The sequence below is a fragment of the Vigna radiata genome, chromosome 4 (assembly GCF_000741045.1).
Source record: "Vigna radiata var. radiata cultivar VC1973A chromosome 4, Vradiata_ver6, whole genome shotgun sequence".
In the NCBI taxonomy this organism is placed as follows: Eukaryota; Viridiplantae; Streptophyta; class Magnoliopsida; order Fabales; family Fabaceae; genus Vigna; species Vigna radiata.
Window position 1 is genome coordinate 13,273,384 of NC_028354.1, and position 13,058 is coordinate 13,286,441.

At 31.9% G+C, this 13,058-nt stretch overlaps 1 protein-coding gene across 6 annotated transcripts; it reads left to right on the forward strand.

Annotated features, from left to right (window-relative positions):
• Nucleotides 1-3,591: 3,591 nt before the first annotated feature.
• LOC106759169 (beta-amylase 7) lies at nucleotides 3,592-9,739 on the forward strand. 6 transcript variants are annotated; one of them, XM_014642194.2, is made up of 12 exons: nucleotides 3,592-3,940; nucleotides 4,212-4,801; nucleotides 5,192-5,336; nucleotides 5,406-5,476; nucleotides 6,086-6,163; nucleotides 6,352-6,555; nucleotides 6,633-6,827; nucleotides 7,011-7,175; nucleotides 7,320-7,580; nucleotides 8,424-8,642; nucleotides 8,845-9,064; nucleotides 9,425-9,739. In XM_014642194.2, the coding sequence occupies exons 2-12, from the start codon at nucleotides 4,331-4,333 to the stop codon at nucleotides 9,451-9,453; spliced, it is 2,058 nt and encodes a 685-aa protein (XP_014497680.1). In that variant the 5' UTR covers nucleotides 3,592-3,940; nucleotides 4,212-4,330; the 3' UTR covers nucleotides 9,454-9,739. The 6 variants fall into 6 exon arrangements, with proteins under 6 accessions (XP_014497680.1, XP_014497677.1, XP_014497678.1 ...); XM_014642191.2 differs by having other exon boundaries at nucleotides 5,192-5,476; XM_014642192.2 differs by having other exon boundaries at nucleotides 4,309-4,801; nucleotides 5,192-5,476.
• Nucleotides 9,740-13,058: the final 3,319 nt, after the last annotated feature.

Here is a 13,058-nt window from a genome sequence, read left to right on the forward strand (position 1 = left end):
ATCTAGTTTATGCTTAGATATTTTTCTAAGACTTTCTTAAGTTACTAGGTTTTTAGAGTATTTAACTTATTACTTATGTTTCAACTATTATGATATTCTTAAGATAACATATTCATATTCTCATTTTGTTTAATGTTGTTTTGTTAAACTTGAAAACATATGAAAGCATTTAGATATTGTAGTCTTATAAATTATTCTGTCTTGAAAAATTAAATATCATTTTTAATACCAATAAAGAGTAATCAACACTAATAATAAGTTAATTAAATTTTATTCTCAAAAATAAAGTTATAATTAATTCAATAGAAATACATTAATACTAAAAAATATCTTTTAAGACCCTTTTTTTCCTCTTAAACATGATTTTATAATTAATTTAATAAAAATATATTCGGACTAACCAATATATTTTTATGCTTTTTTTTCTTAAATATAATTTTATAATTAATTTAATGAAGTAATATTAATACTAAATTTTTTATTATCAAGAACAATTTAATAATCTTTATCTTTTATTCATTTTAAAACATATTTTTTTTATTTTATTGTTAAATTTTATATAAATTTTTACAAACTTATTTTTAAAATCATTCTCAATTACCATTAAATTTTTTTAAAAAAATAGTGTAAGGTTTAATCTCAAATTCATTACTTTTTTTTTTCCTCAATTTTCTTTTCAAGTCAACACACAATCCTTTCTTCTAGTCAACACAACTAATTTTAATAAAAGTACAGTTCTAATAAATTCTTCTTTAAATCTATTATCCTTATCACTTGAAGTCATCAAACTTCTAATCATAACAACTATTTTGAATTGCTAACTACTATAACACTGTCTCTGTTTAAAAGGGAATACTGAAATGTCTTTAAAAAAGATAATATGTTTAAAAATAATTTCAAAAATATTTAATTTATATTATAATAATATAGTTATAATATGTTTAAAATTAATTTAAAAAATATTTAATAAAAGTATGAATTGTAATAAAAATATAAGTGTAACATTTATATAAAAATTAAATTTGATCTTAACTTAAAAGTAAATAAAATTGTTCCATTTAAAAAAAAAAAATTAAAATTGAAATGATCAAAACTAATAAAAATTAAGATTGAATTGAATATAAAACATTAAGATGTAACATTAATTTTAATACATAACACAGTCACGTATGTTAACTTGATGTATGTGTCATTTTCTTAAAATTAAGAAAAATTAAAAAAAAAAACTACAAATCAACAAGTGTGACATATATCCTTTACATGATTAATTATTTAAATGATGCTAGAAAAAAATAAATTGGGTTAAATATGTTTTTTGTCCCTCAACTATTAGTCGTTTTTGTGTTTAGTCCCTCTTTCAAACTATAGTACAATCTAGTCCTTCAACTTTAGAAAACTATGGTTCTGGTCTTTTTTACCAAATTTTTTAAACTTTATTTGTTGTTTCAAGCACGTTACATTATAGCATTTTGATTGTTTACACTCTTTGACACATTTTTGCTTCAATGTTAACTGAGAAATGCGTTTGAAACAGCAAATAAAGTTAAAAAATTTGGTAAAAAGGACTAAAACCAGAGTTTTCTAAAGTTGAAAGGACTAAATTGTACTATAGTTTGAAAGAGGGACTAAACACAAATACGGCCAATAGTTGGGGGACGAAAAACATATTTAACCCAAATAAATTTAACAAAATTAATAAAAAAATAAAATTTGTAGAAAAAAACCTAAGAAAAAATTATAACCAAAATAATATTTAAACCTAAATAATCTCATTATATATGATATGAAATAATGGAAATTCATTAAGTTCACGAGGAAATTCATTAATCAGTGTTTCGAGTATGAAGTCGAGTCACTTTAAACACCTACATAATTTTTCTTTGGATGTCGCCTGGGAAGTCAATCACTTAGTCTTCGTCTTCACTCCGACCATCCGAAGGTACCTACTAAAGGTTCTCCATGCTTAAGTCAACAAATTGTTTGTACGGGATTTAGAACAAGGGTAAGTGCACACGATCACCTACCTCTTACCTTATAATTTTTGAGATTGGTCAGATGAGTAATATCTTAATATTGACCCAATGTCAACCCATTACCATTAATTATTATTTACCTTAATTCTTAAGGAGAAAACTTGTTCGTCAAGAACGACCAGACGTCTCTGATTCTAGTCGTTCGGTCTTACCTATTGATCCAACTGCACTCATCCACTACTTAATCATTTTTCCTTTTGTAAGGGACGTTTGATCTAATTGGTGCATGTTATTTCGTAGGGTTGTTTGGCCCTACGGTACAACTAAATATGAATATATGTAATAATAAAACTTACTAAATTCATGAGAAAAATATATGAAACTTTAGTATATAAACGTGATATCTATATGAACTAAAATAACATGTATAACAATAAAAAGATGATAGGAAATTACTTTGTAAAGTCAGTTTAGGAAAGATATTTTTTCCTAATGTTATGGTAAATAATAAGTTTTAAAGAAAACACTTACTCAACAATTTACTTTAATAATATAATAATATTATTAGATGTAGTATATGTTCGCACGTCAATCGAACAATGACCATTTAAGAAGATAACCGACAACATAGGTCAAATTGAAAAATCCAGACGAGCATTTGGTTGAACATGATTAAAGACCAAACAAATACTCTTAACAGTAAATATGTCTAAACATCATCTCAAATCAAAATTACAGATAAATGCTACTTAGTAGGTAATGGACCACAATTGGGTCATGATTAGAGTTTCACTAATCTCAGGTTCATCTGAAAATCTATAAATAGAGATCAAAAGTAATAACTCTAATCGAATTAATTACTAACTTAAACATCGGAGTATCTTTGACAGAAATAATCAAACTAGAAATAGAAATACGCTAAGTAAAGATGTGAAGGTGTGTTCTTGAAGATACGAGACCCTATACCAAAACACTAAATTTTTAAATTAAAAATAAAATAAATATAATTTAAATATTACTATTTTTTTCATCCTTGAATGTGTTTATTGATTGATATTTTAGGTGTTGAATTTCATGCCCTAACTTTTTTAATAAAGAAAAACAAACTATTCTTGTTAAATTATTTTTGTTTACATAAATTTTAAACTATTTTTAGAAACAGATTTAAATATTAAAAACTGATTTTAAATCAGAAATAAGTTCAAAATCTATTTTAGAAAATATTAAATTTTATTTAATATAAATTATTATTTAATTATTGCTCATTAATATTAATTTAATTATTTACTGTAAAACAAACTTTACATTTTAATATTTATATCTAAGAGCTATCCATTTTCATAAATACTATTTTATATTAAAATAAATAATTAGTATGTAAAGACTTGAAAAATTATATATATATATATATATATATATATATATATATATATATGTATATAATTGATAAAATAAAAATATAAAGTAAAAAATAATAAAAATTTAGCCAAATATTAGCATCATATCATAAATGTGACATAACCACTTGGTTTAAAAAACTCCACACATGATAATAAACTAAAATCATGCATTTTATGTGTAACCCAGTCATACTAATTTTATTTTCCATTTACTTAAAAGTTGACACGGATCAATCGTGTCAAATTCGCAAACACGCTGGTTCCGCACGCACGCACACGACACGAGCGAAAACCCAACCTCGTGAGACGTCTGTCTACTCGCATGCTTCACTCGCTCGCACGCTCACTCATCCCTAACCGGCCGGACTTCTTCCCTTTCCCGCTGCCGGACACTAGGAGTCACCGCAGTTCCCTAGTCTGAACACTTTTCCGTCAGATATCTCCCCTTCTCCGTCGATCTCGCCGGACCTCCGTGTCGGTCGCCGGGAATTGCGGAGTCAGTGCTGAAGATTTCGGTGAGGAGAAGACAGATCTGCCGGATAATTTGTTTTGATTTCAATTTGGGAGGTAAATTAAGTATGTGAATTTTTTTCTCCTAGCAGCTCTGTATGAGAAAATATGTGTGATTAAGAAATTAAACGTGTCCCTATCTGGCCAGAATAGCTAGTTCTTCGATGAATAAAAAATATTTAGAGTGAGTAGTTGTTAGTTTTAGGTCTGATAGTGTATGCAGTGGAGGATGCTGGGAAGTACTTCAAAATTTAAGGAAGAGGAAATTGTAGCGACTTTAGTTTTAAATAATCACTAAAATAACTTGACTAATTTTTGTTTTGTGCAGTTTGTGGAATTCCTGATTACATGAGCTTTTTGGTTTGAAATGGAGGCTGTTCCAAAATTTTGATGAGCAAATGATAGTTTTTAATTAAATTGAACAGTTGAGGGTTCAGACTTGGGATTATGGCAACTGATATGCAAAGGCTTGTGGGAACGAGTGAGGATGATGAAGAAATGGGAATGGATGTGAAGGATGAGGATGATGATGAAGATGATTACGAGGAAAATGGAGGCGAGCAGAGAAATGCTTCAGGGATGGTGGGAATTGATGGTGGGAATGAGATAGGAACTGCCACTGGTGACAACAGATTTTCACAGCACCAGCAGTTTCATGAACAAGTAGGTACCCCTGGTGGAGGTACTCGAAGATCTAGGCCGGTAGAGGAGAAAGAGAGAACAAAGCTAAGAGAGAGGCGCCGGAGGGCCATCACTGCAAGGATCTTGGCTGGGCTTCGCAGGCATGGCAACTACAATCTAAGAGTTAGGGCTGACATAAATGATGTCATTGCTGCTCTAGCAAGGGAGGCTGGATGGGTGGTTCTTCCTGATGGTACTACTTTTCCCTCAAGATCTCAGGTAATTATCTTGCAAGATGTAAGTTAAACTTTCTATTTCTGAGACTAAATCTGTAGTTGAATTTTGTGACTTTTGGTCTGCATCTGCAGGCATCATATGTGGTTTCCCCAAGAATGGGAGGACTATGGCTTGATCATTATGTTTTTTTGTTAACCTGGTTATTTCACTTTGAAACTCCCCTATCAACAATATTTGTTTTGGAGGTCTCTGTTGCTGAAAAATATGTTTTGTTTATCTGCAGTGTATACATAGATACATGGTACTTACTGTGCAGTATAATTCCTGGCTTAGTCAAGTTAAAATATTGTATATTTTAATGTCTTATTATTGTTGTGCATCTGCAAATTTCAGTTCTGACAAATCTCAGAAAAACTCCCACATTGGAAACTTTTCTTCTCAACCTTACAGGGTCAAAAGCCAGCTGGTGGTAATTCTACAATCCTCACTTCATCATCTCCCCATGTGGCTTCGCAACAAACTCCATCCCCTTCTCTCAGGGGAGTTGCTTCTGGCTATCGGAGCCCTTTAGAGTATAGTGCATGTCAAACAAAAGGTGTTTTTATGCCAACTCCATCTCCTTATGATCTATCCTCAACTTCCCGATCTCAAACATCTATTGTAGGGGATGGAGAAGCACAAAGAGACAACCATCCTCTGATTGGTGGTTCAATCGATAATGCTGATGAGAAACAGGTATTTAATAAAGGCGATTGACCAACATGTTAATTGTTTTTCTAAAGCTTCTTACTATTGCTGTGGTGACGGGTGATAGGCAGATAGCATGAACTGGTGTCAATTTGATTATTCATTGGTATATCAGTACCCAGTTCACCATTCCTGCATGTATAGAAACACAACATGTTAGAATTAAAGGGATGAGAAGTAAATGAATAAACACATGAGTAGACAAACACAAAGGAGTGGCATAAGTTTGGAGCATAACTGTTTCCTGAGCTGGCTAGGAATAATGGATGGTGGAAAGTCAGTTTGCAGGAATCAGAATAATCAAAAAGGGTAGATAGTGCAAGGTAGGGATGAATTAAGAGGAAAGGGTTAAAGCTAGAGGTTCAGTGCATACGCAGAACTCTTGATTTGTCTATTATTTTTTACATGCTCTGTTCTTGCAAAGAGCTAACCTTATTGTTTTTGTCAGTAGAAGTCAGTATCATGAAAACTTGAAAAGAACCCTGTGTCGGATAATTATCAAGAAGGGCACGTTAGTTCTTTTTATTTTCCATGAAATTGTTTCAGTATGGTGCCTTTGCAAGGTATATCATGGCATTGTTGTATACTTGTTTGCAGATTGCTGACTTGCCTGCTAGATTACCCGAGCGAGATTTGGCTGGTACCCCATATGTTCCAGTTTATGTGATGCTTCCGGTAAGCTATTAATGTACTCTTATTTTCACTAATATATTGAAGTTCTGTTTCTTTTATATGCTTATATTGAGTAGTTCTTCATAATATATGGGTATGAAAAAAAAAAAAAACTGTAATTTTCTTGAGGAAATTATCTGTAAATATGAATCTAACATTATATTGGAACATTCTGTATATATTTTTGACAGTTAGGGGTGATCAATATAAAATGTGAGCTTGTTGATCCTGATGGTTTGCTAAAGCAGTTGAGGGTGTTGAAATCAGAGCATGTTGACGGTGTTATGGTAGATTGTTGGTGGGGAATCGTGGAGGCCCATGCTCCACAAGAGTATAATTGGAATGGTTACAAGAGACTCTTTCAAATGGTGCGAGAAGTTAAGCTTAAGCTACAGGTACGTTTCATAGTTCAATCTCTCTTGCTGATTCGATCTGCCATGGGTGGTGATATGTCCTTTTGACACTTGGCCAGGTTGTTATGTCATTTCATGAATGTGGAGGGAATTTTGGTGATGATGTTTGTATTCCATTGCCGCATTGGGTTGCTGAAATTGGTAGGAGCAATCCTGACATTTTTTTCACTGATAGAGAGGGAAGGCATAACCCTGAATGTCTTTCTTGGGGAATAGATAAGGAACGAGTTTTAAGAGGTCGTACTGCTGTGGAGGTAATGATGACATTATGCAATGACAATAATACCAGTGTTAGACTGTTAATTTCTTAGTTTCAAAATCATTTCCTTCCAAATAAATCAATTTGATTTATATATCTAATGCCTTTTGTGGCTAGGATTGAAGACTAGTTTCCATTTTATTTACATTGATAAAATTAAGTGTGTTGTACTTTGTAGGTTTACTTTGATTTCATGAGAAGTTTCCGGGTAGAGTTTGATGAGTATTTTGAGGATGGCTTAATCTCCATGATTGAAGTTGGACTCGGTCCATGTGGAGAGCTAAGATATCCATCTTGTCCTGTAAAGCATGGTTGGAGATATCCTGGTATTGGTGAATTCCAGGTAATTAAGTGTATTATAGTTATCTATGTCTCTCAACTTTTAAGATTCTGTTTGCCCTTGCAAATGTTTCCTTGGCTCAAATGTATTTTTTTATTCTTGGATCTTTTTTTAACCAGTTTGCTCATCATCCCCCCCTGTGTACAGTGTTATGATCATTATATGTTGAAAAGTCTTAGGAAAGCTGCAGAAGCAAGAGGTCACGCTATTTGGGCTAGAGGACCAGATAATGCTGGTACCTATAATTCTCAGCCACATGAAACAGGTTTCTTTTGTGATGGGGGTGATTATGATGGCTTCTATGGCAGGTTTTTTCTTAGCTGGTACTCTCAGGTTTTAGTTGATCATGGAAACCGGGTACTTTCTCTGGCAAAATTAGCTTTTGAGGGATCTTGTGTTACTGCAAAGGTAATTTAATAAAGAAATTTATTTTGGAGAAAATTTTGCAGTCCAAATCATGAAAAATTCTTTGATTTTTTTCTGCATCCAAAACTAATGATTTTGTCTTATAGTACGTAAGGAATCGAATAATTGATCTGCCCTTATCTTATATACGTGGTGTTAAATTTCAATTATTTGAAGTGTCACTTTTGAGAACTTATTTTCAGTGAAAAATATTGTTTTCTTGAGAAAATTTTAAGAACCAACACTATCTTAAATTTGTTTAGTGTGTGGGGTGGGTTCTTCAATATGCGAAGGTTATCACAGAGGAAGGAATCATCTTTGGTAGACTGATCATGGATATTGCTAAGTAATAAATTTTCATCCACAAGAAAGAGCAACGGCCTTGTCTGCACCTCCCTTAACAAATTCTAAGAGAAAAAATCATTTTTATAAAATTAATGCTACATGTGTTGTGGCCTACTCCATTGTAAGAAAATATTTTGGAAAAAAAAGTTGGTCAAAAAAAGGTCCCTATTCTTCAAGATGTGGATTTGTGCTTAAAAATTACTTTCCCTTTATGTAAATTGTTTTAATTAGTTATTCAGATTGGTTTGTCCACCACTGACCAAGGGAGTGTTCTATTTTGACTGATATCCATTAATAATACACTTTTATCCAAAATCTAAAAGAATAATTTTCTGCACCAAGCCCCAAAAGTAAGAACAAGAGAAAACCGTTCCAAAATGCTACTTTAAAGCTAATCCTATTTGACTAGGAGTTACACATTTGTTGGTATATTTTTTTAGATATGGTGGTGCATATCTCATTTGGTCATTTACAGTCTGATATATTTTAAGTTTTATACAGTTATCAGGTATTTACTGGTGGTACAAGACTGCAAGTCATGCAGCTGAGTTAACTGCTGGGTACTATAACCCATGCAATCGTGATGGCTATGCTGCAATTATGACAATGTTAAAGATAAATGGAGTTAGCTTAAACATTCCTTGTGTTGAGTTGCACACATTAAACCAACATGAGGGTTTTCCAGAGACATTTGCAGATCCTGAGGGATTAGTCTGGCAAGTAAGTGTCTTATCTTTGCCAAACTTTATACTTTTGTCTGATTAGCGTCATGTATAAGCAATTTAATTAGGAAGAATTTGTTGGAATAATTTATGTGTGTTGGTCTAAAATATAGAAAGAATGATTTACACTGAATATTATTTCAAAAATTAAGGCCGATTAATGTAAAGTGTACCCCTGATTGGCTGATGGTGTATTGCAGGTGTTGAATGCCGGTTGGGATGTTGACCTACCAGTTACTAGTCAGAATGGATTTCCTTGCCTAAACAGAGTTAGCTATAACAAGGTTTTGGATCATGCCAAGCCCATGAATGATCCAGATGGAAGGCACTTTTCATCGTTTACTTACCTGAGGCTTAGTCCACTTCTTATGGAACGACAAAACTTCATAGAGTTTGAACGATTTGTCAAAAGGATGCATGGTAAGTTGATGAATATTTCAAATGTATCTTTAGCCTCTTCTTGATTTATGGAAATATTTATCGAGGAAAGACCAAATTTGTTTCATAGTTATAGTTCAGCAGCTACTAATTTTTTATTGAACTCTGGATGTCGTTATTTGCTCCCACTGGCGCTGTTCTTTGGTCCACCTACCATGAGCCTCTTATCTGATTGGCATCTTTAGCAATGCCTATTATCTGATTGAATCATTTACCAAGTAATTTTATATGAAAGTTAATATAAGTTATCAGAACACCGAAACGTTTAGTATATGCTAAAGTTGCTATCTTTTGGGACATTGATCATATTGGGGTTGTTGACTGCACTATTTCTCATTGCAGGGGAAGCTGTTCTTGATCTTCAGGTATAAACCATGAAAAATAGGCTTTGTATTTGTAATTCCCCTGACAAAATGGTTGGGGTATTCTGCTAAGGAATAGGAAAAATAGGATTGTTATTTGCTGCGGCACATATTTATTAGTCATTTAGTTTGACTAGAATGAGCTTTTGTTCTCCCCCTTCTTTTGGGATTAAACAACTCACATAAGAGATGTATAATTTACCCAAGCTACTCATTAACCTTATTAGCCAGTGTACAATTGTTTGTACAACTATTGCACTTGCAACTTTATAGCACACCCATATAAATGATGATATGATGAACTGCTTAGGTCAGTTTCATGCAGCTTTTTACTCTTACAATAAATAATGTTAATTGTCAGATTGCCTCTGAACTGTCATGTAAGGAGCTGTAGATAGGTTGCATACTAGAGTTAGTTTTAATCTAGTAATCATAATTTTGAAGTTAAGAATTTGTTTGACATTTTTGTTGGTTTTGAGACTAAGTTTATATGTTATAATTATACCAATATCATACATATAATTTAAATGATGTCTAGTATACATTTATTCATTAAATTTACCTTGAACAATGGATAACATAATTACATGCCAGAATATGTGGTAAGGCTTGATCGTATTTTTTAATATAATTGTATGAAACATTTATAATTTTTATTTCAAATCATCAGCACAGTAGGTACATTGCATAGTTTTAACCTTGAGAATGTCATTTTTTTTTCTCAAGAGTTGTCATCATACAGATTCCCTAAGCTAGTGTAAATAAAAAGAATAAAGTAAAGATTATTTGACAACATTAAAAATGCATCTACCATATAAAAATGAATAGGAAAAATAAAATGAAAGTAATGAATATGATAAGTGATATACTACAAAAGTAAACAAGGGATGTGGTGAGTGTCAAAAAACAGGATTCTGAAAATGATCAAACTTAGAATAAAAATAACTTGCAACAAACTCTGCAAACAAAAAAAAAAAGGTATCCAGAGAAAAAAAAAATTCCAATTAGTAACAATTTTAAATTTCAGAATACAATTTTTTATAACCAAACAGAAGCAACGTTTTTAATTACAAATGTTATTAAGTGTATTCTCAAACACGGAACATATTTTCATTTGAAAACAATTGATGTGATAAAAATACTAAAAAAATAGTTTCAAATGGAAAAATACTCCATGTGTAAAATAAAATAAATGAAAACAATACTCCATATTACATATTATACAAATAGACAAGTAATCTTGTTCATACGGGAATCAATCCAATTTTTAATTGAAGCAATCCAATTGGATAATACAGTGAAGTAATTTTGTACCTGAATTATATTTCACCACCAATATATATATATATATATATATATATATATATATATATTTTGAAAAATGAGAGCTCTCAATCTTACCCATTCCAAGAGGTCTATCCTGACATATATGAATAACGGTTAAAAATTATCCACAATTTTTTTTGTATGGGTATTTTTTCAAGTAAAAAATATTTTTTAAATGAGAAAGAAAAAAATATTTAAAATAAACTTCATATACGTGAAAAAAAATATTAATTGCTCCAATTTCTTTTTACTCATGACACAAAAAAATCCAAATCCATATTTTTAGATTTTAACTCTAATATAATTATCAGATTTTAAATATATATGGATTTGATATTTTTTCATTTTAAAAATCTAAAATTAAGGTGTGATTGAGTCCGTTCATATTATGCAAAGTTGAGTAAGTTAGATGTAGGTGTGGTATGATTTTGATAATTTGAGTTTAAATTATGCAAGTTTGAGTTGAATTATATTCAAGTCATACATTATTAAGTCAAGCAAGACTTTCTTGAATCCACATCATAATAAGTTGGGTTGGACATACGATATGTTTGTGTGGTATGATTTTGACAATTTGAGCCTAAATCATGCAAGTTTGAGTTGAATTAGGCTCAAGTCATGCATTATTACGTAAAGTCATATTCTCTTGAGTCCATATCATAGTAAGTTGGGTTAGGCACATGATGTGTCGAGTCTAGATCAGCCAAATCATAATGGATTAAGATAGTCAAACTAATATTTAGCTAAGTCGAATAAACACAAACCAAGCTAAATTGATCGTGGCTCAAACCAAGCCAAGTTGGCTTAGGCCTATGTCAGATCAGACCCAAAATTAGATTAGGTCTTAGTCAAGAAATGTAAAATTGGATTGAGCTAGAGTCAATTTGGATTGAAATGAAATTTATTAATGTGGACTGGGTTGAACCTAGGTTAAGTTCAATTGGGTTGGGTTTAGGTTTGAATTAGGTTGTGATTAAATTAAGTTAAGCCTAGTTTAGTTTGGGCATCCTAGGTTGGATCTATCCTACGTTAGTATGAATTGAAATAAATTAAGATAATATTAGTCTTAGTCAATTAAGCCTAAGTTAAACTCAAAACAAGTTTGGTCAATATTAAGTTCATGTTAAGTACAAGTGAGATTATGTAACGCCCCGACAACTTACAAGGACTACTGACTGCCCCCACAGATCAACACGAGGCTTTCCAGTGTGCTTTGTCCCGAAAGGTCACCCATCCCATAATTACTCTAGGCTAAGCACGCTTAACCATGAAATTCTTATGAGTTAGGCTACCGAAAAGCAAATGCATGAAAAGCAAATGCATTTGTTGATATGAGTAGCCAAATCAATTCCTTTAAGCTATCATTCAACCGTCCCTCGTCAGTGCCCGGGTGTCACATGCCCACTAGCTTCTGCCCCGGCAACTTACAGGGACTGCTGACTGCCCCCACAGATCAACACGAGGCTTTCCAATGTGCTTTGTCCTCACTCACACACTTTCCAAGAAAACTTCCCGGAAGGTCACCCATCCCATAATTACTCTAGGCTAAGCACGCTTAACCATGGAGTTCTTATGAGTTAGGCTACCGAAAAGCAAATGCATTTGTTGATATGAGTAGCCAAATCAATTCCTTTAAGCTATCCTTCAACCGTATAGTCCCATACCTATACAGTCTCCAGATCCCTCTCATTCCGGTGTATGTTCGATTCGTCCATGTGCTCCTTCCACTCGAAGCCTGCCAGGAGCCGCTCCTTGTCCGTGCCCCCTGCACCATGCTTCTTGCACCGACGATCACTCCTCGCCCTCGTCAGTGCCCGGGTGTCACAGATTACATTTAAGTAAAAAATATGTCTAAGTTATTAAAACCTAAACCATTCAAAGTCAAATTAGGTTGAATCAAAACTAAGGTAGGTTAAGTCAAATTTGGTCCAGATAGATTATCTAGACCTTAATCTTGTAATTAATTTTCAAATAATAAAAATTTATCAAAAGTCAATTTTCATAATTAATATAAAATATTTAGAGATTAATTTATAATTTAAAATATTTTAAAAGTTTATACAATTTTAAAAAATATTCATAAACTAATTAAGATTTTGTTTCAATAGCTAAATTCGTTTTTGTTCTAACTCTAAACGAATTTACGTAGGAGATTTGATACTATGACTTTTTTTAATTCACTCATCTAACAAATAAAAAAAGTTTTACTTTAAAGATTAGTAGAAATTAATCTGTAAACCATGAATCATATTAAATTATATTATGGTGAATTTTAAGTGCTGTATACA

Bases quoted from the DNA above. Each gene is read 5' to 3' on its own strand.
- LOC106759169 (XM_014642191.2), top strand. From the start codon at position 4,331: ATGGCAACTGATATGCAAAGGCTTGTGGGAACGAGTGAGGATGATGAA. The intron at 6,556-6,632 runs GTACGTTTCATA...ACACTTGGCCAG, and splicing joins AAGTTAAGCTTAAGCTACAG to GTTGTTATGTCATTTCATGA. The intron at 9,065-9,424 runs GTAAGTTGATGA...TTCTCATTGCAG, and splicing joins ATTTGTCAAAAGGATGCATG to GGGAAGCTGTTCTTGATCTT.